The sequence below is a fragment of the Heliangelus exortis genome, chromosome 19 (assembly GCF_036169615.1).
Source record: "Heliangelus exortis chromosome 19, bHelExo1.hap1, whole genome shotgun sequence".
NCBI lineage: Eukaryota > Metazoa > Chordata > Aves > Apodiformes > Trochilidae > Heliangelus > Heliangelus exortis.
In genome coordinates this window covers 12350975-12377802 of record NC_092440.1, presented here as the reverse complement: position 1 = coordinate 12377802, position 26828 = coordinate 12350975, and the positions used below count along the sequence as shown (strand labels likewise).

General features: G+C 53.4%; 1 protein-coding gene across 5 annotated transcripts in view; it reads right to left on the bottom strand.

Moving 5' to 3' along the window:
• RPH3A (rabphilin 3A) overlaps window positions 1-21824 on the bottom strand; it is a 37597-nt gene extending 15773 nt beyond the window's left edge. For 3 of the 5 annotated variants that reach the window (XM_071763118.1, XM_071763122.1, XM_071763119.1), the window contains exons 1-8: window positions 21719-21824; window positions 13461-13688; window positions 12762-12776; window positions 11748-11891; window positions 3368-3497; window positions 3143-3229; window positions 1634-1799; window positions 1257-1292 (exon numbers count right to left, since the gene is read on the bottom strand). In XM_071763118.1, the coding sequence (XP_071619219.1) occupies window positions 1257-1292; window positions 1634-1799; window positions 3143-3229; window positions 3368-3497; window positions 11748-11891; window positions 12762-12776; window positions 13461-13537 (655 nt within the window). In that variant the 5' untranslated portion in view covers window positions 13538-13688; window positions 21719-21824. The remainder of the gene's footprint in view (window positions 1-1256; window positions 1293-1633; window positions 1800-3142; window positions 3230-3367; window positions 3498-11747; window positions 11892-12761; window positions 12777-13460; window positions 13689-21718) is intronic. The other 2 variants (XM_071763121.1, XM_071763120.1) reach the window with 2 other exon arrangements.
• Between the last annotated feature and the right edge of the window lie 5004 nt (window positions 21825-26828).

The following is a 26828-nucleotide window of genomic DNA, read 5'->3' as shown; positions in this document are numbered from 1 at the left end:
GAAGAAAGAAGAAAGAAGGAGAAGAAAGAAGGAGAAGAAAGAAGGAGAAGAAAGAAGGAGAAGAAAGAAGGAGAAGAAAGAAGGAGAAGAAAGAAGGAGAAGAAAGAAGGAGAAGAAAGAAGGAGAAGAGGAGAGAGGAGAAAGGAGAAAGAAGGGAAAAGGAGAAAAAAGGAGAAAGGAGAAAGAAAGGAGAGAGGAGAGAGAAGGAAAAAAGGAAAAAGAAAAAAGGGGAAAAAAAGGAAAAAGAAAAAAGAAAAAAGGAAAAAGGAAAAAAGGAAAAAGGGAAAAAGGAAAAAAGGAAAAAGGAAAAAAGGAAAAAGGAAAAAGGAAAAAAGGAAAAAGGAAAAAAAAAGGAAAAAGAAAAAAGGAAAAAGGAAAAAAAAGGAAAAAGAAAAAAGGAAAAAGGAAAAAAAAGGAAAAAGAAAAAAGGAAAAAGGAAAAAAGGAAAAAAGAAAAAAAGGAAAAAAAGGAAAAAAGAAAAAAAGGAAAAAAAGGAAAAAAGAAAAAAAGGAAAAAAGAAAAAAGGAAAAAAGAAAAAAGGAAAAAAGAAAAAAGGAAAAAAGAAAAAAAAAGGAAAAAAGGAAAAAAGGAAAAAAGGAAAAAAGGAAAAAAGGAAAAAAGAAAAAAAGAAAAAAAGAAAAAAAAGGAAAAAAGAAAAAAAGGAAAAAAGAAAAAAAGAAAAAAAGAAAAAAAGAAAAAAAGAAAAAAAAGAAAAAAAGGAAAAAAGAAAAAAAGAAAAAAAAGGAAAAAAGAAAAAAAAGGAAAAAAGAAAAAAAGGAAAAAAGAAAAAAAGAAAAAAAAGGAAAAAAGAAAAAAAGAAAAAAAAGGAAAAAAGAAAAAAAAGGAAAAAAGAAAAAAAGGAAAAAAGAAAAAAAGGAAAAAAAGGAAAAAAGAAAAAAAGGAAAAAAGAAAAAAAGGAAAAAAGAAAAAAAGAAAAAAAGAGAAAGGAGGAAAAGGGAAAGGAAAAAAGGGAAAGGAAAAAAGGGAAAGGAAAAAAAGTTTCCACGTGAGGGTTGGGGTTTTTGTTTTTTTTTTTAAGGACTGCGGTTAAATGAGCAGAAAACCGCCCAGCGGGGGGAACCGCGCCCCCGGTTCTCAATCTCAGCCTCGCAGCCCAGAGAATCCAGTCCCGTGGGGTGGGTGGTGGGGACCGCAGCAAGGAGGGGGTGGGGTGGGGGTGGTCCCGATGCTCTGGGGAGAGGAGGGAGGGTGGGAAGGGGACACAGGGCACAGGGAGGCTGCAGACCGGCGCTTACCGTCGGGGTCCTGCTGGGCCGGGGTCTCCGCCTGGCCTTGGGGGCACAAAGAGAGTGAGAAGGGGTGACCTGCAGCCCACCCACCCCGGCGACACCGGCCTGGCCCCCGCTGCTGCTGCTCCTTCCCCACCTTTCTCTTTTTATTCTTATTTTTTCCGGGCTTCGCCGGCACCGTGTTCATCCCCGAGGTGTCCCAGCACCCTGCCCGGGGTTGTCCCTGCAGTCCCAGCCATCCCGACTGGAAAAATCCCTAAACAGGCCAGGAGACCCTTTGGGAAGCAGGCAGCGGCTCCACGGGTGCTCCGGAGGCTTCTTGCCAGGGGCAGCGGGGAGGAGACCCAAGGAGAGCCCTGCCCCGTGCACCCACTGTCACCTACCTCGGGTGGGTGCCCGGGAGGGGAGTTTTGGGTCCTGGGCAGGTGGCTGAGGTGGGCTGGGCTCACTTGGGACTTGGGGTCCCTTGTTCTTGCTGACGGGCATCTGCTGGGGCAGCATCTGTTTGGGCAAACCCTTGAAGAACCAAGCACCAGAACGCTTCCACACCTGGGGGTGCAAGCAGAGGGGTGGCACCCAGGTCTTAGAGGGGGTGCTGGGTGCCTTCAGCACCCTCCACACACACCCACACATTGCTAGGGGCTGTCTCTGGTGGGCAACACCAGGGATGTGCATCCCGTGTCCCACAGCCCCTCCTGCTCTTTGGCTGTAGGTCAGGAAATCTGCTTCAAATTGTTAAAAACTGGATTAAAAAAAAAAAACCACACCAAGAGAGGAGTAACTGGACCCTCTAAACCCAGCAGCCAGATGCACACACATGGGTGGCAGGAGGACCCAGTGATGTCCTTGGGGCTGAGATGCACCTGAGATGGTAACAGGAAAACCAGGAAAACCAGTTCCTTGGGAACACCATGGCTGCCTGATCCCAGAAATACCAATATTAAAAAAAAAACCAAAAAACCCAAACCTGGTTTGGGTCAAGAGGCACCTTGGAGATCACCCAGTGCCTGAGACACAGCCCAGGGTGCTCCAAGCCCCATCCAACCCCTCAACACTTCCAGGGATGGGGCAGCCACAGCTTCTCTGGGAAACCTGGATCAGGGGCTCAGCATCCTTGTAAAGTTTGGGAGAGGAAGGGGAGCAGCCCCAGGGCTGCTGCTCCAAGACCTAAAACATCTCCCAGGGTTTTAGGGCAGCAGAGGGACCCCCAGGGATGCAGCAGAGCCAGGCTGAGGGACCATATTCATCTGTAGGTGGCAAGGAACCCATTGCTGGCCACAACCTCCTCATCCCCAAGGCTTTACAAAAAAAGAAAAAAAATCAATAAATGGCATTTTATAAAGAAAATCAGATAATCCAATTAGTTGAGCAAGGTTTAGGGGTGCTGGGGCTGAAAGCACCTGGGAGCATCCCCCAGCCTGCAGCTGGTCCTGTCTCAGAGATGGGGAGGTTGGGGACAAACCAAGGGCAGGGGTGGCACCCAGGTCTTAGAGGGGGTGCTGGGTGCCTTCAACACCCCCACCCTGCATCACTGGGTCTGTCTCTGGTGGGCAACACCGGGGTTGTGCACCCCATGTCCCACAGCCCCCCCTGCTCATTGGCTGTAGGTGGCAGGGAGCCCATTGCTGGCCACAACCTCTTCATCCCCAAGGCTTTAGAACCAAGAAAAAAGATCAATAAATGGCATTTTATAAAGAAAATCAGATAATTCAATTAGCTGAGCAAGGTTTAGGGGGGCTGGGGCTGAAAGCCCCTGGGAGCATCCCCCAGCCTGCAGCTGGTCCTGTCTCAGAGATGGGGAGGTTGGGGACAAACCAAGGGCAGGGACCTTGTCCCCACTCTGCTGGAAGCATCTGGGGGGTGAAGGGGAGGCCCCAGGGGGCCAGGCTCACCTCCCTCTGCTCGCTGCAGATCTTGCAGAGCCAGATGGCGTGGGGTCTGCTGTTGGTGGTCTCCACCCCACACTTGGTGCAGACGTTCTGAGGAGAGAGCAAAGCGCCGGGTGGCACCGGGGACCCCGAGGCCACCAGGAAGGTTTGGGAATCGACTTGTTTGGGTCGGAAAAAAAATCTCTGGGGGACTGGGTGGGCCCGGGGGGTGGCAGGGTGACACCTCACCTTCTTGCAGTCCTCACAAACGACACAGGCAGATCCCCTCGGCCCCAGCTGCTCCCCGCAGAGGATGCAGCGATTGACCCCGTCCCCCAGCACGCTCCGGCGCATGTCCTCCAGCCTGGTCATCAGCCTCCTGAGGAGAGGGGAGAAGGAATGTGGGAATGGCACGGCTGGGATACAGAGGTCCTGTTCCCCAGGGGAATGATGGTTCCCATAGGGAACACCGTGGCATAGCCAGGATGTGGTGGTTCCACTCCCCAGCTGTCTCACACCTTCGGCCCGACCTCTGCTTTTCCTGGCGCAGCTTCCAGCAGAGCCTCTTCCAGCTCTGGGAATGCAACAGAGGGGTGAGAGAGAGCCCATGGGATGTGTTGGGATATTGCACTCCCTCAGAGCTCAATATTGCACAGCTACCAACTTCCAGACGTTGGTCCCAGCTGCCACAAGCAGAAAATCCACCCAAGGCAGCACCTTGACACAGAGCAGTTTGGCATCGGCCAAGCAGCATTTTTTTCTCCCTCCCTTCCTAAATGGAAAAAATTCCACCCAGTCCCAGCAACTGCTCATTGAAGAGTTGGGAGAGAGATCTTGGAAAGGCTCTACCTGGAGGATTGGAGGAATTCATCTGTTAAGGAAAAAAAGGGCATAGAATTTACTTTATGGAAATCCTTAGCCCTGTGAGTGAAAGGTAAAAGGCCACTGGAGAGCAGGATAAAAACCACGACTGCTTCCTGCACAGGTAAGAAAGAAAATCCCATCCCCAGTTAATCAACTTCTGAAAGGAAGAAAAAAACCCAAAAAACACAAAAACCAAAATATCCAGCAGGGGAATAAGCAATTTGCAAAGTGGGAGCGGGAAGGAGCTGCTGAGAGCTGGGGGCGAGTAGGATGCTCAGTTAACCCAGAATCCTGGCCCTAAAAATAGCACTAGAAGGGAAAAATGATGCATTATTGATGCCATTTAGCCAGGAAGGAGAAGGAATGAAGGGAGGGAGGGAGGAGGAGGAGACCCAAGGCCACCAGGCAGAGCAGCAGCCCCTTGCCCAGGGGCAGCCTGACCCTGAGCTGACAAAGCCACAGCCAGAAAAACCAAAAAGCCATTGAAAGCCATTTTTTCCCAGCTGTCTGGTGACAGGGTCAGATTTCCAGCACCTTGGAACAGCCCCTAAATGATACACGAGCTCCCTGGTGCCTCCAGGGTTGGTGTCCAGTTGGTCCCAGGGCTGCCAGTGGCCCTGGGAGATGCAAATGTGTCACTGGACCTGGGTGTGGGAGAGAGGAAGAGCAGCAAGAAGGGGGAAAAGAAAGCACCAGGGAACACACATCCTATTACAGCTCCTAAAATGCCTGCTGGAAACCTGCTGCAGTTCATGGGAACATCTCCAAGCCATAGGGTCAAGCCCAAAGGGGACACCTGGCTCTGTGTCCCAGCAGTTATTTGGCCAAAGTTTTGTTCTTCAGAGAATCCCAGACTGGTTTGGGATGGATGGAATCTTAAATCTCACCCAGACACCTCCCACCAGCCCAGGTTGCTCCAAGCCCCATCCAACCTGGAATTCAACACTTCCAGGGATGGGGCAGCCACAGCTTCTCTGGGAAACCTGGACCAGGGGCTCAGCACCCTCACCCCAAAGAATTTCTTCCTAATGTTTAAATTAAATCTACCACAATCCCATTGACACCAGCCTGGCCGAACCCCAGGGCTGGATTTCCTGCTGATTCCCAGAAAGGAGCTGATCCCCTGGGATTTTTGCAGCTCTGGGGGTACCTCCTGAGCATCACCAGTGCCCCACAGCCCATCCCCAGCCAGCAGGACCAGGATTCAGGAGGAATCCCACTGCCTTCCCAGCTCCAGCCTCAGCAGATGGATGAGTCTGGAAGCTCCTTCAAACCTCCACCACCTGAAGCTTTGGTTGATGTGACCCCAGGCTCACTAAAAACAGGAATTCTGGTTCTCCAACCAAGCTCAATTTTTTTTTTTTTTTTTTCACTTGTACAAACCAGATTTCCTTGAAAAAAACCCCATCCCCTGAGAGGTGCTTGAATCCCATCCACCCCACTTTGCAGCTCTGCCTTTATTCCCCAGAGCTGCAGCTCTCTGACCCTGCCCTGGCACCTCTGCTTAGTGCTGTGCAGATGATCCCCAGGGAATTTCTGTTGGAATAATTCAACCCTCACCCACCCTGGCTGCCAAGCCACCAGCCACAGCATCCCAAAAATGCTGAGGATTTCAAGCGAGCTGCAGCATCCCAAAAAAAAAATCCCAAAACCCTGCCAGCAACGCCCCAAACTCCAATTAAAACCTGGAAACTGGCTGTTCCCCAACCCTTTTTATTTCAATGAATCACAGCACAGCTGTTCCCAGCCCACAGCAACCCAGGATCCCTGTCCAAAAGCCCCCAGCAGCAAAAAAACCCCAACATCCAGCTCCTCCTGCATCCCACTGCTCCCACCTCCACCTCCACAGGGAGAATATTTGGGGGGAAAAAAAAAACCAACCCAAACCCTTCCTCTTCCCAGCACAAAGTAGATCCCAAGCCCTGCATCTCCTGCCACTTCCCCTCCCTCTGCTCCAAGCTCTGCTCCCAGCACAGCAGCTTCCCCTTGGAAATCTGCAAGCCCAAACAAACTTATTATAGAAATGAGAACAAATGGCACAATCAAAGAGGGGAAAAAAAAAAAAAAAAAAAAAAAAGAAGAAAAAAAAAAAAGGAAACAAAAAAAAAGCCTTTGCATTTCAAGAGATTCATTATTTCGCTGCAAAATCTTTCCCAAGCTCTTTACCAGAAGCTGCTCCTTGAGTGGATGATTTTTTTTTAAAAAAAAGCAGAGTTTCAGCAGGCACTGCACACACCTGTGGCTCCAGATTGGTGCCAAGCCCAAGTTCCTGATTAAACCATTCCTTCAAGCTGGAAAAATTGGAATTTTTTTTTTTTTTCCTTCCAATTCAAACCCTGCCATGAGAGGAAGGTATAAAAAAAGTTTAACTTGAAGTCTTTGCTTGAATCTGGCAGCAAGACCTGGGCAAGGGGGGGACCACACTGAGCCCCCCGAGCTGGGAACACCCAGATAACTGGGTGGTAACTGGGATAACTGGGAGCAAAGCATCCAAATTTCTCTCCAACCTCATCCAGCACCACCCTGGGCTGGTCCCCTGCCCTCAGCCAGAGAACAGCCAGGAACAAACTAATTTTCCCAAAGTTTCCTGGCCCCTAGATGTTGTTTGTGTCTTTTTTTTTATTGCTCAGAAAGTACCCACCCCATCCAGCCTCCCCCCTTGCACATCTCTAGGGTGACAGCAGCATCCTCAGGGCTTCATCCCCCTCCTGGCCTCTGCAAGGCTTCAAAGAGCAGGAAATCTGCTTCAAATTGTTAAAAACTGGATTAAAAAAAAAAAAAAAAACACACCAAGAGAGGAGTAACTGGACCCTCTAAACCCAGCAGCCAGATGCACACACGTGGGTGGCAGGAGGACCCAGTGATGTCCTTGGGGCTGAGATGCACCTGAGGTGGTAACAGGAAAACCAGGAAAACCAGTTCCTTGGGAACACCATGGCTGCCTGATCCCAGAAATACCAATATTAAAAAAAAAACCAAAAAACCCAAACCTGGTTTGGGTCAAGAGGCACCTTGGAGATCACCCAGTGCCTGAGACACAGCCCAGGGTGCTCCAAGCCCCATCCAACCTGGAATTCAACACTTCCAGGGATGGGGCAGCCACAGCTTCCCTGGGAAACCTGGATCAGGGGCTCAGCATCCTTGTAAAGTTTGGGAGAGGAAGGGGAGCAGCCCCAGGGCTGCTGCTCCAAGACCTAAAACATCTCCCAGGGTTTTAGGGCAGCAGAGGGACCCCCAGGGATGCAGCAGAGCCAGGCTGTGGGACCATATTCATCAGGGCTCCATCCTATGGATAAGTCAGGAACCTTCAGGGCATCATCAGCTTCCCTTGTGCTCCCCAGAGGGCCAGAGGCACCCGTGGGAAAGGTGGGAAAGGAGCCCTAAGAGCAGGGCAGAGGCACTGGAGTTGGTGGTGTTTAAATATTCATCACCTCTCTGCAGAAGTGAAGGCCTTAATGGGTCTGAAACCCCAGCCAGGAGAACATTTAGTGCAGGAGGGATGGGAGAGGGAGCTGAGCAGTGAGGAGGGGCCTGACCCAGGACACTTCGTGCTCCTCAGTCCCACCCAGGGCCAGGCTCAGCCACCAGGGCAAAGAAATGAAAGTAAAAGACAAAGGAGGTCACCACCAGCCTCCAGAACTCAGCCCTGGCTTCTTGCCTCCACGGGGAAATCATGTGCCTTCAAGGGCTGAATATTAAATTAAGGCTGATTTTAATGGTATAAAAGAGGGGAGAAAAGCAGCTGAGCTGCAGATGAAAGAAAACCTCATTAAAAGCAGGAGGAAAACGTGGAGGAGATTTCTTCCCTTACAAGGTAACAAAAGGCAAAGCACCAGCTGAGCTCCTACAGGTCAGGTCCCAAAGCTCATCCTCTGCTGAGGCCACTGCTGGGGGGGAGGATGGGGACATCCAGGTCTGTCAGGGTGTCCCATGTCCCCATCACCCCAGCTGCCTGTCCCCTCCCGGGATGGGTTACTGCAGGGTGGCTGCAGCTTCATCCCAGCCTCAGGAATGAGAGAAGGGTGAATTTGGTCCCTTCCAAACCCAACCATTCTACATTCTCTGAGTTTTAAGGAAAAAAAAAAACCAAAAAATCCACCTAAAACCACCCGAAAATTCCAGCAGCACATCAGCTGTCATGAATTAACCTCTGTTCTGGAAGGTGGCACCTCAGGAGCCACTGCTGCCTGCCTCCAGCTCCCTCCTTCCCCTTCCCAGCCCCTGGATTTGGATTTGCACGTTGCCTGAACCCAAGGAAGAAACCAGGAGAGGTTGGGTGGTCCCTGGGGAGCATCCCTGCTGCTGGCCCTGAGCTTGATGATTTCATCCCCTGGGACTCCAACCCATCTGCTCCAGCATCCTGCAGGTGTCAGCCCAGCCAGGAGCAGGCAAAGGAAAATGCAATCCTGCTGGAGAGGAAAGTGATGGATGGGCTGGGAGCCACAGGAGTGATGGCACTTGGAGAGGGGTGGGAGGAGGGCACCAGATCCAGGCACCAAGTGTCCCCTCAGCTCTGTCTCTCTGCTCTAAAAAAAAACCAAAAAAAAGCAATTTTTAACTTTTGGGGAGGGTTAAGATATTTTCCTGGCTGCTGACAGCAGACTGGGGGGGTTATTGCTGGCACCCAGTTATCTGGGTCTGATGGAACCAGTTTGGTGCCTGAAGGAGCTCCCAGGAGGAACCAGCTCCCCGTGGACCAGAGCTGGAGCATCCCCAGCACCAGGACATCACTGCTGGAGAGGGGACACCCAGAGCCACTGCAGGGACCCCCCCAAGCACCAGCCCAGGCAGGGAGGGAGAAGGGAAGAGAGGGATCCATCCCTATGGATCCGTTTTGCCTCCCAGCCTCCTGCCCACCCTGGATGATCCAAAGGGTGATCCCAGATTCCAGCTGGTTCCAAAGCCCTTGCTCAGCCCCTTCCCAGCTGTCCCAGTGATGATTTCAGCTCCTTCCCTGGGCTGTGAAACAACAACCCAGCCAAAAAGATAAAAAAAAAAAAACCCCAAACCCCACACACCCCACAGCCAAGTGTCCTCCAGTCCTCATCAGCATTCAGCTCGAGTCTCCCACGGGCCTCCATCCACCCCAGCTGCTAAAAATACTCCTTTGCTGGATTCACTTGGGCTGACTTTGACATGAAACCCGATGTCCCCAGCATCTTCCCAACAAGCACCATGGATTTGTTCTCTCTGTGCCCCAGGCAGCTGAGGAAAGGGGACAAGAGATGGATGGGCACTGGATCAGGAGGGATCTGAGGCAGGAGGAGCCCATTTGTACCCAGAACCCCAGACTGGTTTGGGCTGGATCTTAAAATCACCCAGTGCCACCCCTGCCATGGGCAGGGACACTTCCCACAGCCCAGGCTGCTCCAAGCCCCATCCAACCCGGAATCCAACACTGCCAGGGATGGGGCAGCCACAGCTGGGACCTGGGTGTGGGAGAGAGGAAGAGCAGCAAGAAGGGGGAAAAGAAAGCACCAGGGAACACACATCCCATTACAGCTCCTAAAATGCCTGCTGGAAACCTGCTGCAGTTCATGGGAACATCTCCAAGCCATAGGGTCAAGCCCAAAGGGGACACCTGGCTCTGTGTCCCAGCAGTTATTTGGCCAAAGTTTTGTTCTTCAGAGAATCCCAGACTGGTTTGGGATGGATGGAATCTTAAATCTCACCCAGACACCTCCCACCAGCCCAGGCTGCTCCAAGCCCCATCCAACCTGGAATCCAACACTTCCACGGATGGGGCAGCCACAGCTTCCCTGGGAAACCTGGGCCAGGGGCTCAGCACCCTCACACCACAGAATTTCTTCCTAATGTCCGACCTAATCTACCATTTTTCATCTCAAAATCATTCCTCCTGGTCCTGGCTCTCCAGGCCTTTGTCCCAAGTCCCTTCCCAGCATTTCTGGAGCCCCTTCAGGCACTGGAAGCTGCTCTGAGGCTGCACATCCCCACTTGGATCATCTCAGATCATCTTCATCACCTCCTCTGGACCCACTCCAAGAGCTCAAACATCTGTAAAGCTCAAGAAGAGCACCACCTCAAACACATCCCTTTAGGAAGACAATTCCCATTATTTTCCCCTTTGGAAGGCACATTCACATCAGTTAATCCTCACAGGAACCAAACCCAGGATTTTAATCCACCTCCCTTTTTCCCCCTCCCTTCCCAGGAGCTGCAAATCACAGCCCCTCATCTTTGCCCTCCCTCCAGCATCCTGGGGGACCAAGGGACACAATTCCTACCCCCTGCCTGGCAAACCCAGGTGTTTGGGTCACCCCAGGACCTCTCCTGGATAAGATCCAAGCTCCAGGAGGTGCTGGTCCAGCCCTCTCCAGCTGCTGTCCCTCATCCCATGGTTCTCCATCCTCCTGCTCCCTTGGGATGAGCAGGGCTGGCACAGCTCCTGCTGCACCCACACACAGGAGGAAAAGTCCTCCAGCTCAGCTTCTTCATGAATGAGGATGAGAAAACCACCTCCCCCTCAGCTAAGGCAGGAGAAAGGGGGAGTTTGGGGAAGCAGGGGAAGGCACAAGGAGGAAAAAAAAAAAAAAAAAAAAAGAAAGAAAGAAATTCAATCAATTAAAAAAAAAATCTCTTTTTCCTCTCCTGCTGAAGCTGATTTAATCTGAATGGCATCACTTCTGAGAGTCATGCTGCCTGGGCAAAGCTCTCTGTAAGCATTTTTGGGGAGTGAATCAACCACCAGGTCCCTGCACCTGGGCTCTGCTGGGGAGGTGACAGCAAAACCTGGAGGAGCCACCACATCCCTGGGACAGCCCCCGGCCCCAGCTCCTGGCAGAGCTCCTCCCAGCAAAGTGTTTCTGATCCTGAATAAACCAACTCAGGAGGAAGCTGGGAGCAGCAGCTGGAAAAGCTCCTGCCTGCACATCCCAAACTTCAGGGTTTGCAAGCAGCAAAAGGGATTTTGAGGTTCTCCAAGGCTTGGAGCCTGCCCAGACCTGACTGATGCACTTGTAGGGGGCTAAAAAAAAAAAAAAAAACAACCCCCAAAAACCCAGTTGGTGTTTAAGTTCAGCAAGAAGAAACTGCTCCTCTCTAGACACCTGATAAAGGGGATTAGGAAGAAGCTCTCCAGGAAGCAGCCCCAGCAGAGCAGGCCCACACCTTATACCTTGATGTTGCATTATTTCACCTTCACCCCAGGCACAGAAAAAGCAAACACAGCCACTCAGGCACCAGGGATGTCCCCAGCACCCATCAGTGCTCAGGGGTCCCCATGCTGCAGCCAGGGCAGCACCAGCACCCCAGGAGTTGGTCCCAAAGCAGGGAAATGGCAAATAATGAGAATTATTTCCACTCAGCTCCACACAGGGCTCATTTCTGGGTGGCAGTGGGGGGTGAACCACCAGGACAGGCAGCTGGAGGGGGGTGAGGGATCCATCTGTGTTCCCAAAACCAAACCAAACCCAACCAAACCCAACCCAACCACCTTCTGGTGAGCCATGGCTTTGCCTGCACCCCCAGGGCTGCTCAGACTCAGGAGTGGGCAAGCAGCTCCTTAGAACCTGAGGTTACAATTGATCCTTCTGGACTGGAAAAAAAAAAAAAAAAAAAATCAAGAAGTGCCTAAATCCTCACTCCAGAGCTGAGCAGCTCCATCCTTTGCTCACAGGTTCCTCCTGGCCCAGAGGAAGCTCCAGAAGGATCCCTGGAGGCCGCGGGGCAGGGGAAAGGCTGCAGGGCAGAGGTTGGGGCCATCCCGAGGAGTCCCTGGGGGTCCCCCCAGGTGCTGTCCCCTTACCCAATCCGTTCCTGCTCCATCTCCTCCATCTTCTCAGCCCGGGCAATGACTCTGTTGATGATTTCCTTCTCCTCATCCGTCAGCTCCACGCTCTTGCGCTGCCGCTCGCCTTGGCCACCCCGAGCTGCCCATCCCGGGGGGAGCCTGGGGAGAGGGCAGGGGGCTCAGAGCTTCCTCCCCACCTCCCCAGGGGTGGAATGGGGCCAGAGGAAAGCCAAGCTGGGAGAGACCTCAAGGATCATCCAAATGATCCATCCTTCCAGGGAAAGAGGGGTAGAGGACACCTCCTCACTTCCACACCTTCCTCCCTCCACACTTTCCCACTTCCCCAAATTCCCACTTCCCCAAATTCCCACCTCCCCACTTTCCCACTTCCCCAAATTCCCATTTTCCCACCTCCCCACCTTCCCACTTCCCCAAATTCCCATTTTCCCACCTCCCCACCTTCCCACTTTCCCATCTTCTCTTCCAGCCTTGCAATTGGCTCCCACCCACTGGATCAAAGCTTTTATTCCCATTTCTTGGAGGGGGGTTTCCTATGGAGATTTCTGTCAGCTGGAGGAAACCAGTTTCTTGCTCAAAAAATATCCCCCCATTTCCACATCCAACACTTGGTGTCCTGCTCTCTGCTGTGTGATGCTCTGCAGGAGCAGCTTTTGGGGTAAATTTCCTCAATTAGGGGAGTTCTGCCTTTCCTAACATCCTTCCCAAGGATCTCTCCAGGTAGCCCAGCCTGGGTGTCAGGTGGCTTTAACACATCTTTCTTCATCAGCTTTTTTTTTTTTGGGTTTTCTCCCCCTGGGCTGAGCAGAGCTGAACCACCTTAAATATTAAAATTCACTAAATGAATTTAAAAATTCATTTTGAATTAATTAAAACCCCGTGCTACACTGCCCAGAACCAATTGCTTTTTTTTCCTTCCATGCAGGGCAAGCTTTTTCCTGCTCCCCCAAGACAGTTCAAGTAACAGGTAAAGAGCAACTAGGAAAAAAAATGAAAAAGCAAGATACTTACTGCTCCTTCTCACTTCTGGGAAGCAGAGGGGAGGAGAGGGAACACGGATCAAGAGAGAGAAGGGACAAGGACAGCTCAGCCCTCTTCCCACCCTGGAGGTGATGGTCCCTTCCAATGTGTCCCAACCTCCTAAATCCAGTGGTGGGAGGGGGCATCACCCTCAGGGGGGTTGGGTTCCCAGTTGGTCCTTGGGTGTGTGTGCACCCCCCTGCCTCAGAACCATCCCCAGAATCATCAGAGATTGGCTTGGAAGGGACCTCAAGGGTCACCCAGTCCCATGGCCATGGGCAGGGACACCTCCCCCAGCCCAGGGTGCTCCAAGCCCCATCCAGCCTGGAATCCAACACTTCCAGGGATGGGGCAGCCACAGCTTCTCTGGGCAACCTGGGCCAGGGGCTCAGCACCCCCACAGGGAAGAATTTCTTCTTAATGTCCAACCTAATCAACCATTTTTCATCTTAAAATCATCCCTCCTCGTCCCATCCCTCCGGTCCTTTCTCCCAGGTCCCTCCCCAGCTTTCCTGGAACTGCTCCAAGATCTCCCAGGAACCACCCCACCTCTCTCAGCCTGGTTCCTCTCCTACATCCCCACCAGCTTGGTGGCAAACCCAGCTCCTCCTGTCCCCTGGGGAGGACCCAGAGCATCCCCCCCCACCCCCCGGCCCCAGGACCCCCCCTGCACCCTGCAGCATCTCTCACCCAGCCCGGAGGGACATGGTTCTGTCACCAGGGCACATCCAACGATCAGAGCTGCCACCCACCACCGTGTTGGTCATCAGCAGCTGCCCAGGGGACACGGGGAGCAAATTTGGGCACCTGGCTGCTTTGGTGAGGAAGATGCCACAGAGAGGATGTCACAGAGGGGGTGTCACAGAGGGGGTGTCACACGATCAGCCCGGCCGAGCGAACCTGGAGCTTGCAGAGAGGCTGTAAAGGGAAGAAAAACACCCAAACCTCAGAAAATGATGCTGGTCAAGGGTTTGTTTGTGTCACTCAGAGGAGTGGGATCAGGGGAAGGGTGGGAATGTCACTTCAGTCACTGTCAGGCTGCTGGGACAGCAGAGGCTCCCGGGAGGGTGAGGGAGCCACGGGCAGTGTGGGTGTAAGGAATGAGATCCCTGAGCTTGTGGGAATGCTGAGGCTTTGGAGCTGGGAGGGAAGAAGATGTTTCCATTTCAGAAAAAAAAAACCCCAAAACAAAAAACCAAACAAATAAAAATATATTTAAAAAAATCAACTCAAAGATCTACATCATAGGATCTACAAAGTAGGAGCTTTTGCCCCTAAAATGCAGCACACCTCGCTGTCCTCCCCCCCAGTCCACACCTCCCCTGGAAGAAAACTTCTCCTGTAGCATTTTTGTGTAAGAAATTTGGCCACATGAAAGCCCCAGGGAGGTGCTGGAGGAGGATGTGGCAAAGGGCTGGGAGATGCCACCCTGCTGCTCATCTCCAGCAGAGCCACTGCACAGGGAGCTCTCAGAACCCCTCACCCTTCACCAGAACTGGCAGTTTCCACTAAAAAAAAATAATTGATGTGAAATTCACAACCTGAACATTCATTTATTGCCACTTTTGGGGGTGGGCTGTGCCCCTCTACCCCCCACCCCCACTCATTGCATGAGGACAGGATCCAACCAGCATCACCCATGGTGTGGGGACAGATCCAGCCATCCCATCATCTTTTCCACTTGGGAAAATCAGAGCCAGGGGGCTTTGAACTCACCCCCTGCCCAGCCCATCACCCTTTGAGTCACTGTCCCACCTCAGATGGTCCCCAAGAGCACAGGGTGCAGCCTGTGGGTGCTCTGCAGCATCACCCACGAGGCCCCAGCTCCTGTTATGGTTGTTAAGGGGGATCCCAGCCTGGGGGGGTTGGTTTGCTGCAGCACAGAGGAGGCCACAATCCCCTCTTTACCCAGGAGTCACATTTCTGAGCTCAGTTATTTCCCATCCATGAGTTTTTTCCCTCAGCCACCTCCTCTGCAGAGCCAGCATGGAGACATCCACTGGGATGCTCCCCCCCCATCCCTGGCAGCCTCCCACCTGCATTGCTGGCAGCACCTGCATTTGAATTGCTTCCTGCAGCAATATTAAAAAAAAAAACACAAACAACAAGAAAACAGTCCCTAAAAACCCAAATCCCTCTGCAGATCCCAACCCATCATCCTCCCAAACCTGCCAGCCCGGATCCCTCCCCAGCCAGAAGGTCCCAGCAGCACCTGAGCTCAGCCCAAAGGCACCAAATGCAGCTTTGCAGGGCACAGAGGATCTCCAGCTCCCAGCAAAGCTCCACTGGGAGCTCATCCCAAGGAGAGGATGGAAAATGGGAGCTGAAATCACAAACTCTGAGCTCCAAAAATCCAAAAAGGAGGGGGAGGAAGAGGGGGGGGGGAAAGAACTCTGCTTCCCATCCTCCACTGGCTGCTCTGCAACACTGCAGGGGTTTCTCCAGCATCCCTGAGGAGTCAGCAGAGGTTTGAGGCTCACCTGTGCTTCACTAACTTCCAAAAATACAGATATGCATTAAAAAAACCCTACAAAATAAGTGAAGCACGTGGGGCAATCAGTGCTCTGCTGCTCCCAGCCAGCACCAGTCCCTGTGCCAAGCCAGCCAGACAAGGTCAATTAAAGAAGCAAATTGCTCATTTCCAGCTTCCCAAGCTTCACTGCAGCAGCAAACTCCTCCTGGGCTCCAGGTGAGAGTTGGGGTCTCTCCAAGGGTGCCCTGGGAGGGCAGTGCCACATCCCCAGCACCCAGGTTTGGGGTGATGTGGGCAATGAGTGACTTGCCCAAGTGCAAGTGGAGCAGAAGCAGCTGTCCCAGCCCCATAAATAATAGGGAAAAATCAATTTTTTTTTTTTTTCACCTGGTGAGGAGGCTAAAGGGATCCCCAGCACTTCACTAGTGGGAAGGAAAACTTCCCCCCCCAACCAGAACTTTCTGCTAATGCCAGGGAGGCAGTGGGAGTTCTGCTTTGCTGCATGGAGAGGAGCCCAGGGACAGCTCCTGGAGGAATCCAAGAGCCTTTCCCTCCACCTATAAATAATAGATTTTGAAGAGCTACTTTGCATTACTTCCAGCAACTACTCTTGCTTGTCCTCATGCCTGGCTCTGCATTTTTTTTTTTTAGTGTGCAGGAACCAAGAGCTCACGTTGCCTTTTTTCCTCCCCTCTCCCCCCTCAAATCCCTGCTCCCGAGCAATCCCAGTGGTGACACGTGGGATGCAGTGGTGGTTGGTCAAGGAAATGGAAATATCCCACCCAAGGAGGATGCCAAGGACCTCCCAGGGTCCCAGGACCTGCTGCTTCACGTCCCTTTTGTCCCTGGTTGCTCGAGGTTCCCCAGTGGCAAGGCAGCTCCTGCCAGTGCCAAGGTGGCACATCCCAGGCAGAGCCAGGAGTAGAAGTGAGGTCTTAATTTCTGGCCTTAAGGAAGAGCCACGTGACTCTGTTACTCCTGCACGACATGGATTTCATCATGGCTTGACAAAAAAGAAAACAAAACAAACCAGGGATTGAACATCAGCCAGGAATCATCCCACCTCTTGCTGCTGCTGCCCCACACAGAGCCAAGAAGTGCCAGTTCATGGGCTTGGCATCAGCACCCAAAACCCAGCCAGGAACTGGGAGCTCTCCCTGGTCACCCAGCACCCCTGGGCGAAGCAGCAGAACCCCCACGGCTGGAGCCCACCCTGCCAAGAGGGGCACAGGGCAGGGGGTGCCAGCAGTGGGTCCCAAAGTGCCACCACCGAGGGGACATCTGCAGAGAGAGAGGGTGACAGGGCAGCCCCAACACACCACTCCAGCTGCCCAGAAATAGTGTATGGGGCTAAACCCAACCCAAACCAGAAAATTCAGAATATTTTAAAGACTCTGAGGGCAAGAGCCAGGTTACAGCCAGCTCAACGTTTCCCACCTGGCCTTGCCTGCAGAGATTGTCTCCAGCAGCAAAGACACTGACACAGACAACCTATTTCTCCAGCCTCCTCAGCTCTGCAATGCAGCTTTCTTAAATATTGAATAAGTCTGCTGCTCTCCACCACCTGCCAGTGCCAATGATGAGGTCATTTTTGCATTGACAAAACCTAAGGGGATGAATCTGGTTCACCAGAGCAGCTTTGCCAGGCTGCCCATTCACTGGTGAGAAGACACCCGGAGCCAGAGCATCACTGGCAGCTCCTTACTCACAGCCAGACCCCAAACAACCATCCCAAAGGGCTGCCTGGTGCCAAGTGAGGGATTTTTTGGCTGTGTGAGCACCCAAGAGGAGGGTTTGGAACTCCAATCCATCCCAAGAGGAACCTGAGGGCTTCTCACACCTGCTCCAAGGTTGGCACTTCCCAGCTGGATGGTGGAGCTGGGGATGGGAAATCATGGGCTGAGCATGGGATGGGGCTCCCACACCCCAGGAGAAGGGGGTGGGGGTGGTTTAGGAGGACAAGGACCCTGTGGGAAGCCCCCCAAGAGAAGCAAATGCAGAAGCCTGGATGCTCCAGCAGTACCAGGATGGGGACAGTGTCCTCAGCACAGCTCACAGCCACCGGTGTCCCCAGCACCATTTGGGGGTGGAGGTCTCTCCCAGCTTGCAGTGACAATTGTCACCTTGTCACAAAGTCCACCAGGGGCAGACCCAGCCCTGTCCCCCACATCCCAGCCCCTGGTGCCCAGCAAACCTGAGCAGAACTGTGACAGGGACACTGTGCCCCCACACCCAGCTCTGCCCCGAGCATCTCCCGACACCCTGGCTCTCCTTTTCCCAGCAAAAAAAAGCAGTTTTCCCAGGAAAAGGAGCCCTGCACACCCCACAGAATCCCCTGCACCGTCTGTGTGTGCCTACAGGGTGCTCATCAGGCAGGGTTTGGTGCTACCACATTTACCTGGCACCAAAAAAAAAAAAAAAAATTAAAAAAAAAAAAAAATCAGAAAAAGGTGTAAATAGCCCCAAACCAGCTGGCCAGAGCTGTAAAATAATGCTCCCAAAATAATCAGAGCAGAGAGGATGTGGGAGCAGGGTCCCACGCACCGAATTTCCTTTAAATTCTCCCCCCCACACACCCCGGGCAGCCACCACCCACCCCTGGGCTCATCTGGGATGCAAATGGGTGTTAAAATTTCAGGGAAAATCGGGCGAGGTGCCGCGTGGCTCTGGTGCTCAGGAGCCAACCCACGCCCGAGAATTCCCTTTAAAGAAAAGAAGAGGAGAAGCAGCTGGGGGAGAGGGGGAGGGGGGAACGCGTGGAAGTGTCAAACCCACCCGCGGACACGGGGACAGGGGACAGTCCCCCAGGGGAAGCACCGAGTGCCCCAGGGCCACGGGGTCACCGCCTGTCACCCGTGGGGACCACAGGACCCGGCCCAAGGTGGGCTCGGCCTCGGGGCTGCAAATAAACCCCACGCGGGTCCTGGAAATTCAGCTTTTTGGGAAAGAGCGGGACCGGTAAATCCTAAACTCGGGGCCATCGCATCCTTCGGCCCCTCCCCTGGAACCTCTCGGCTCCCCCTGGCACTCCTGGGCTGATTTTTGGTGTCCCAACCCATCCCGGAGCATCCCGACTGCTGATTCCTTCGGCTCGGCCACCTCTGCCTTGAAATTAAGATGCTGAGAGATGCCTTTTTTTTTTTTTTCCCCCCCCCACTTAATTCCCAGCTCCTCGTCATCCTCCAGACTCAGCTCCCTCCCCAGGCAGCCCCGCAGAGCCCATTTTATTGAAGCTTTGCACTGATGCCATTCCCTCCAGCAGCTCCTTCACAACCCCAACCCTGTTGTGATGCTGTCACCAGGATTTACTCTCACGGATTAATTGCGGGAAAGACGACAGCCGGAAAAATAAAATAAAATATAAAATAAAATATAAAATAAAATAAAAAATAATTAAAAAAATAAAAAATTAAAATAAAAAATAAAATAAAAAAATAAAATAGAAAATAGAAAATAGAAGATAAAGTAGAAAAGAAAATAGAAAATAGAAGATAAAGTAGAAAAGAAAATAGAAAATAGAAGATAAAGTAGAAATGAAAATAGAAAATAGAAAATAATAGAAAATAATAGAAAATAGAAAATAAAATAATAGAAAATAGAAAATAATAGAAAATAGAAAATAATAGAAAATAGAAAATAATAGAAAATAGAAAATAAAATAATTCTGGGTTTATACAACTGACCTGTGGCTGGGGGGGTGGGCAGGGGGGGGTCTCAGGCCATGCCCAAGCACATCCCCCCCCCAAGCCCACAGGGTGCTACTAAATGCAGCAGCAGCAGCGTTGACATCGCTGCTCCCGAGGCTGCTTAGCAACAGATCGCTGCACCCATCCGGCACACACAGAGCCCCCAGGAGGGGGGGACACGGCTGGGGACACCAGGGCACAGAGACCCCCCCCAAGCCACGCCGGCAGGGGTTTGGCGATGGGGAGGGAAAGGGGGGTGAAGCCCTGGGGTGGAGGTGCCAGGTCCTGCCTGCTGCCCCGGCCGCTTTCCCAGGGACGGAGATGTCCCCGCGGTGGCTGAGGACCAGGGCACGGCGCTGCCAGGCAGGGTGTGGATGTGTCCCATCCCCATCCCAGGAGCTGAGGATGCTCAGGGCCGCAAACCCACGCTCCTCGGGGATGCCCAGGATGGGGCAGAGGAGCCACACACCCCCCGACAGCCTGGGGGGTGCATCCCCCCCGTCTGACCCTCCCCGGGAGTCCCAGGGCAGAGGAGCACCCAGCCACCCAATGTATCTCCAGGGAGATGCCAGGCTCCCAACTTCCCTGAACACCAAATCCAGGGATTTTTTAGCTTTTTTTTTTTTTTTTTTTTTTTTTTTTCCCCCTCTCGCCCCCAACCCCTCATGAAGCACCTGGTTTCACACATTCCCAGACACACATTCCCACCCCCGAGTTCTTGCCTCCAAACATCAAAGTCTGTACCCACCTCCTGGAGCTGGAGGAGCTGGATGCTGCCCAGACCCACAGGTATCCAACCGGGACGGAGCTGGGACAACAACCTCCACCCCACGAACCTCCTGAAGCATCCCGGCCGTCAGCCCCAGCTTAATGAGGCTGGGGGGGAATTAATGGGGGAATTAATGGGGGAATTAATCCGGCTTGGGAGCAGAGGTCTCCGCCCCACCTGGGACCACCTGGAGCGCTTCATTAGCTCTTGCCACTAATTGGCGCTGACTGCAGTGGCATTGTCACCCGGCTGCGGGCAGGGGGAGGGCTCAGGGCCACCAGCAGCGCAGAGAGGGGACTCGGCTGCCAGCACAGCCCCGGCACCCGCAGAGAAGCAGCTCGGTTGCAGAGAAAAGTCCCTCACAAGTTAAGCACAAAAAAGAGACCCCGAAACCCCGAGTCTCGTCCATCTCCCTCCCCTTCCCCAAAGCGGGAGCAGGGCTTTGTGCCAGGGGGGCACAAGAGGCTTTCACACTGGCTGCTTCCCTAAACAAAAGAGGCTTGTGGTTTGTTTGGGGTTTTTTTCCACCTTCAGCACGCTTCCCAGATCCCCCTGAGAGCCGAGGTAGTGCAAAAGAAAAAAAAAAAAAAAAAAATCCAGCTTGGCAAGGAGCAGAAAGCAGCCGAGGGGCTGGAGCAGGGGAGGGGATTTGCACCCAGGGAGGTTGATGGCTCTGATCTGGGGGGGCTTTGCTGGACACCAGAGCCTGGGCACCCGGTGGGTGACAGCAGAGAGCTCCCAGGGCAGTGCTGAGCATCGCCCACCCAGCGCTGCGCTCCGGGGGTACCCAGCGAGGAGCCCGCGGGATGCTCCAGAGGGAAGGGGGGGCTCCTGAGTCAGCCCCGCCACCCGAAGCGAGCAGCTCGCTGAATCCCTACCAGATGAATGATGCATCAACAAATAAAGCCCAGTATCACAACATTAACAATATTTATTTCCAAGCTAAGCCGCAGCCTGGGCTTTTGATACCAGTAATTAAAGCAAATGCTTCATCTCATATCATTTTTGCATCCCCGGAGCCAACTGGCTGGGTTTTGAAGCCCTGTGTTATCTATTTTTGTTGTTATTTAGTCTTTCTTTATTCCAGCCTCCCGGGAAGGGGGGATCAGGCTGATCCACACACAGACTCCTGGGCATGGCCCAAGCCCAAAGCAGAGCCAGGAGCAGAGCAGCCACATTGCTCACAGATTCTGAGCAGCGAAATGAAGAAGTGTTAATTGCTCAAAGACAAATTGCTGCTCCGGTTTGTACCCGAAACCGGAACGAATAAAAAGACCCCAGCCAGGCAGATAACCGGGAAACACCCCGGGAACGGCAACGTGAGCAGCCTCAGCTTTTATTTTTCCGAGATGGCTGGGTTTGCCTCCAGCACCTTTCAGGCTACGACTCCAAATGGGTTTTAATGCTGTTTGTAACACCCCTGCCTGGCCTGGGGAAGGAGCAGAATAGGTACTTGCTAAAGCCCTTGAGCCAGCTGGGCTGCGCTGCCCTTTCCCAGCCCAAACCGGGAGCAGAAAACCCAAAAAGCATCTCGGGAGGAGGCTCTGCCCTCCGGGGTGATCTCTGCATCCCAGCGCTGCCAGACGCCAAGGGATGGAGCTCAGGGATGGAGCTCAGCTCCCTCTCCCAGCTCAGCTCCTCATGCTCTGGGAATAAAGGGTCAAGAGGCAATTTCAAGGGGCTTCAACCCCCCTCCCCAAATCCCCAGGCTGCTCGCAAGTTACCCGCACACGGCGAAGTCCAAAAGCCCCGAACAGCCCAACCGAGCCCAAGGACCAAAACCAGCTCCAGCCCTCTCTGGATGCCAGCTCCGACCTCCCACGGGAGAAGTGGCCGTGGGGATGTCACCCACCGCCCCCCCCCAGCCCCGAGATGCTCCAACTTTCCCGGCCGGCTGCTCCCTGCCAGGGGTTTTGCCTTTGTTCGAGCATTCCAGGTTCATCCCGATCCCAACCCCCTCCTCATTCCCTCCCGCTCTCCCAGCTCCCCCCTTCCCCAGCTCCCCGACCCCCTCCATTACCTGGGCCGGGGTCCCGCCGGGCTCTCCCCCCGCGCAGGGCCGGGCTGTGCTCGCCGCGGCTCCGCCAGCAACACTGCGGAGCGGGGAGGGGACACGGGGAGGGGACACGGCCAAGGCCATCCCCGTTCCGCAGCCCGCCCGCCCCGGGAGCCGCCCCCGCCCCGGGTACAGCTCCTTTGCCAAGAGGAGGGGATGGCGAGCCAGCAGCACCCCCTCTCTGCGCATCCTCACCCACATCCCATCCCCTCTCCATCCCATTATTCCTCCCCTCGACCCTTTCCCCTATCCCCCCATTGCCTCTTAATCCTCTCCATCCCATCCCCTCTCCCATCCCATCTCCATCCCTCCCTCTCTCCCATCCCATCCCATCCCTCCCTCTCTCCTGTTCTTCCTCCTCCCCAACCCTCTCCCTTATCCCACCCCACACCACCCCATCCCCTCCCCATTCCTCCCCCCTTCCCCTTTCCTGGGCTTTGGGGCACCCCGCAGCCCCCAGCCGCCCCCCACCACCCTCTCTCCCCGCCACGAAGTGGGGCAGGGGCTTTTCACCCCAAAAGCATCATCCAGGGGCGATGGGAGAGAGAACCTGAACCCACCCCCAGGAACCACCTCACCCCCACCCATCCGGAGCTCTCTGCCCTCCCTCCTGCTGCAGCGGGGCAGGAGCCGGGCTCACCCGTGGTTTCCTGCCAAGTTCAGCAGCCCCATTCCATCTATTTTTGATATTCCAGGGGGAACCATAACACTCGCAGGCTTTTGGGACTTTCCAGAAGTTCTCCTGCCTCCACGAGCAGGAGGAGACTCTGAGCCCCATCAAGGATGCGATGCCTGAGGCGGGGGGTGGGGGGAAGGAAAGTTTCTTATTCCTGTGGCCAGATTTCACCTCTTTTATATAAAGGATTTTTAACCAGGGAGCCTTTCAGGAAAATCTTACTTTAAAAAAAAATTAGTTTAAAAAACGAATCCCTGAAGAGACAGAAATCCCTGATGGATGGAGCATATTCCTGCCTTCAGCAAGGAAAATATTCCACCAGCCAAGGTTAAATCTTGATTGGCATTCGTCTGGATGCTGGATGGACATCTCCTTCTCTTCCAGGCTCAGCTGTGTATTTTTATGTAGTGAAAGAATCTTTGGCTTATGCAAAGCAGCTGGGGAGAGGAGCAGGGTCCTTTCAAGCTGATTTGTCTTGACACCTTCCTCGGAGACAGATAAAAGGAAGCAGCATGTGCAGAAATTGGAAAATCACATCTAACACCCTCTTTCCAGAAAGAAAAAAAGCAACACCTGCAATTCTCTGTTCTGAATACCTGCCACTTACCCTCCCCTCTATTTTTTTCCTTTTTTTCTCTTTTTTTTTTTTCCTTTCTTCTTTTTTTTTTTTTTTTTTTTTTTTTTTTTTCTTTCTTTTTTTTCCTACCCTCTAAAAATAAAAGAGCCAGTTTGATTTTGTTGAATTATAAACACGTTTTGGCAGTCTGGCATCTCCTGCAGCTGATCAAAGCCTGGCAGTTTTATTTATTTATTTCCTCCCAGGTTTATTTTGACATCCCCAAGCCCTCTAGATCTCAAAGATTTGTTATATTTCCCCCTTCAGATCTCATGCAACACGCAGCAAAATATTCCCTTCAACCCCAGAGCCATCCTGCCCAGGGGCTGGGATGTCCATCCTGGGATACCTCAGCTCCTGGGTGTCATCCCACCAGCAAAGGGCTTCAGGGGGAATAATTGAGGAATAAAACTGAGACCAGGGTTTGGATGGAGCTGGGGATGGAGCCAGGGATGAAGCTGGGAGCCTCACGGATTTCCATCAGGATTAGAAGTTTTCCAGCAGAAATACACAAACCCTCAGAGCCTGAGCACACAAAAGCTCAGGGATTAATTACCATCACTATCCTGACTCCAGCAGTGGGAAAACCAAACCAGGAGCCCGGCGAGCCCTCCCCTGGTGGCTGAGCTCCCAGCACTGCTGCATGAGTTAAATTTCGATGAGTGCTGCAGCTCAGGTGCCCAAGAGAGAGTTTTTCACTTCTATAAACTACTAAACCCTGACCTGCTTTCCCCGAGCCCACGGGTCCCAGGGGCTTCCCCCAGGATCTCCTCGGGATGTGACAGCAAGAACCACATTCCAGCTGCCTGGGAAGAGGGAAAGGGCTCAGCTCCCAACACCCCCCATCCCCACACAGTCACCCAGCACAGCTCCTTCCCCTTAAACTGGGCTTTGGAGAAAGTGATGGAGGGGGAAAGAGGGAGAGGAGGACGGAGACTGGGATGATGGGCACAGCCTGAGCTCTCCCAGCAGGATGGACCCTGGATGCTGGGAGAAACCAGGGAGGGGGAGTCTGGGGGACCAGGGAGTTTGCATTTGTTTTTTTCAAGAGGACAAAAGGCCAAGCCAAGATATTAGGCTGGAGTAGGAGGAAACCATCTCTGCCTGCCCCCTGGACCTGCTCGGGATGCAGCTGGATGCAAGAGATTTAATTAACACCTTGTCCCCCTCCAGCCCGACCTCCTGCTGGCTCAGAAAATAACAAGCGAGGCACAAGCCAGAGGAGTCATCCTCGATTAATCTCCTTGATTAAAGTGCCGGTATAATAAAAACAAACAAACAAATTAAAAAGGAAAGGAAAGCAAGCTTTATCCCCTGGCATTTGGTTCGGGTGCTGGGGAGTCACAGGGACATCCAGCTGCTCCCAGAGCTGCTAACGGGATTTTTCCCTTCTGCAGAAGCAGTGGCTGGAGAAACAGAGGAGGAAAAGCACCCCGTGAGGATGCCAGGACGTTTTTAACCCCCCCTGTGCCTCTGGGCAGCAGGGCAGCCCTGCCCCTCCCCATCCTGGCACCGTCCCTGCCAGAGGCTCGGGGAACTTCAGCATCCCACCCCACATCCCGAAGAGCAAATCCCCATTCCCACTCGTCCCAGAGCCTCCAAGTCCTGAAGAAACCCAGGGGGACCCCAAATCCTTCTGCAACACCCCCGTGTCCCCTTCCCCCAGCCCGGTGGTGGCCGGGCCAGGCCCCGCAGCCCCATCCCGGGGCTGAGCTGTGATCCCAGCAGCACTGAGCGGCCCTGAGCTCAGCCCTCGGCCCAGCTCAATCCTGTAGGCAGCTCATTACACTCTTTTAATAAGAGCTGTGCTAGTTTTACATTAATTTTTCATTTCTGATAAGGTTCTGTCCCATATAACTGCACTATTAGCCTTGGCGAGGTGAGGGGAAGAATACATTTCCTTCAAGACCGCCTGCATTAGTTTTTCAGTAAGTGCCAAAAAAGATTTAATCTCCGGCTCCTCTTTTGTTCAGGGGATTAGCAAAACTTATTTAATTAATTGCCGTGTCTTCAGAGCGCTGCAGAAACTTGCTGGGTTGGGCTGAGAGAGACTGAGCTTCACTTCGTTGGAGACACACCAAAGAGCACCGACCTGTAAGCTTTAAATACTTTATATTCTTTCCCAGACGCGGGGCATTAAAAAGATGGGAGGAAGGAGCTTTACATCCCCTTCAAACCTTGAAGCACCAGCATTAAAAAGATGGGAAGAAGGAGCTTTACATCCCCTTCAAACCGTGGAGCATCAGCACTGCCAATAAATATTTGGTACCATCAGGTAAAACCCACCAGTGCTGGAACCGACCCACTCCATCCCACGGGGTGGGATCGGAGGGACCCCCCTGCAGCACCCCAGCACCCCGATTATCCCGCACCCTCCCCACATGAGAGTTTTTATTCATTTTTCCACCCTCCATCCCCTCCCCAGGCCGGGGATGCGACGCTCGGGGGTGTCACCGAGGGGTCCTGAGCCCCAGCCCCGAGGCTGGGGGGTCCTGCACCCCCCGACACTTCTCCCAGGGCTGTATTTAGGTCACCCCGCGCTCGGCAGCCCCGCAGCACAGCGGGGGAGGTTGGACTCCTTCACTCCTGCTCTCCGAGCTGCTTTTCTAGGTCACCAACCCACAGCGCTGGATGAAAATAGAGCCCGGCTGCTCCCCGGGTCCCACGGCCGGGGGCTGAGCTGCTGGGGACCCCGGGCCACCGGCCAAGGGGGGAGAAAAAAAGGGGGGATTGCAAGGCTGCCGACGCCGCACCCCCAGAATAAGCAGCTCCAAATGTAAAAGATGTGCCCACCCCTGGGGACATCGCCAGGGCGGGTTGGGGACAGGGACGCGGTGCCCAGCCTGGCCCCGTGGTGCTGAGCGTCACCTTGGTGGCTGGGGACAACCTCTTCAGGTGACAGGAGGGATGGCAGCCCCCAGCCCAGCCCCTGGAGCCATCTGCAGGAATTAACTCCCAGAAAACTGGGATTTCCAGGCGTTCCCAGCCGGGCACGGAGGGCTGGAAATCCTCTGCTGCTCCGCTTTGGGAAAACATCACCCCCTGCTCCTCTCCCTCCCCAGCAGCTTCCAAATGGAAATTTTACACTGGGAAAAAACCAAACCAAACCAAGAGAGGAGCCCGGCAGCAAGAGGCAGCACGCAGGTGTCTGCTGGCTCCGGGAGCATCTCCCGTTCTGCCAAGGAAAGCTGGCAGAGCTGGCAGAGCTGGCAGCTCCCTCATCCCAGCCCAGCCAGGGATTCGCTCCCAGACCCACTCAGGGGAGCAGCAAAATCCCCAGCCAGACCCACAAATAATTCCGTGTTTTTTTCAGGTGGTGGTGGCCCTGAGCCCGTCCCACGCCAATCCCCAGCAAAAGCCTCGAGGAGCCTGAGCAAGCCAAACTTTGTCCCTCAGCCGGCAGCTCAGGGGTTAAGGCAGCACAGGTCCTGTCCCCAGGGGATGGAGCAAGGGGGGAACCTTTTCAAGCGACTGCAGCTTGTTTAACCAGCTTCAAAATCGATCCCGCGGTTCAGCCCTGTCCAAATGACAGCCCCGGGCGAGGCAGGGCTGGGGAGGGATGTGGCTGAGGAGGGATTTGATTTGCCGGGATCAATGGCAGGAACAAATCCCGGCCTGGATGAACAGCCCCGGGGGAAGGCAGAGGGCCTGGGCAGCACCTTCCCACCCCACTCTGCACCAGGACCACAACTGCACCTTCCAACCTTTGTATTTCCGTGCAAAACTCAACCACACTTTGCAGTCCTGGTCCAGAGGGTCAGAAACCCAATATTTGCTCCAGT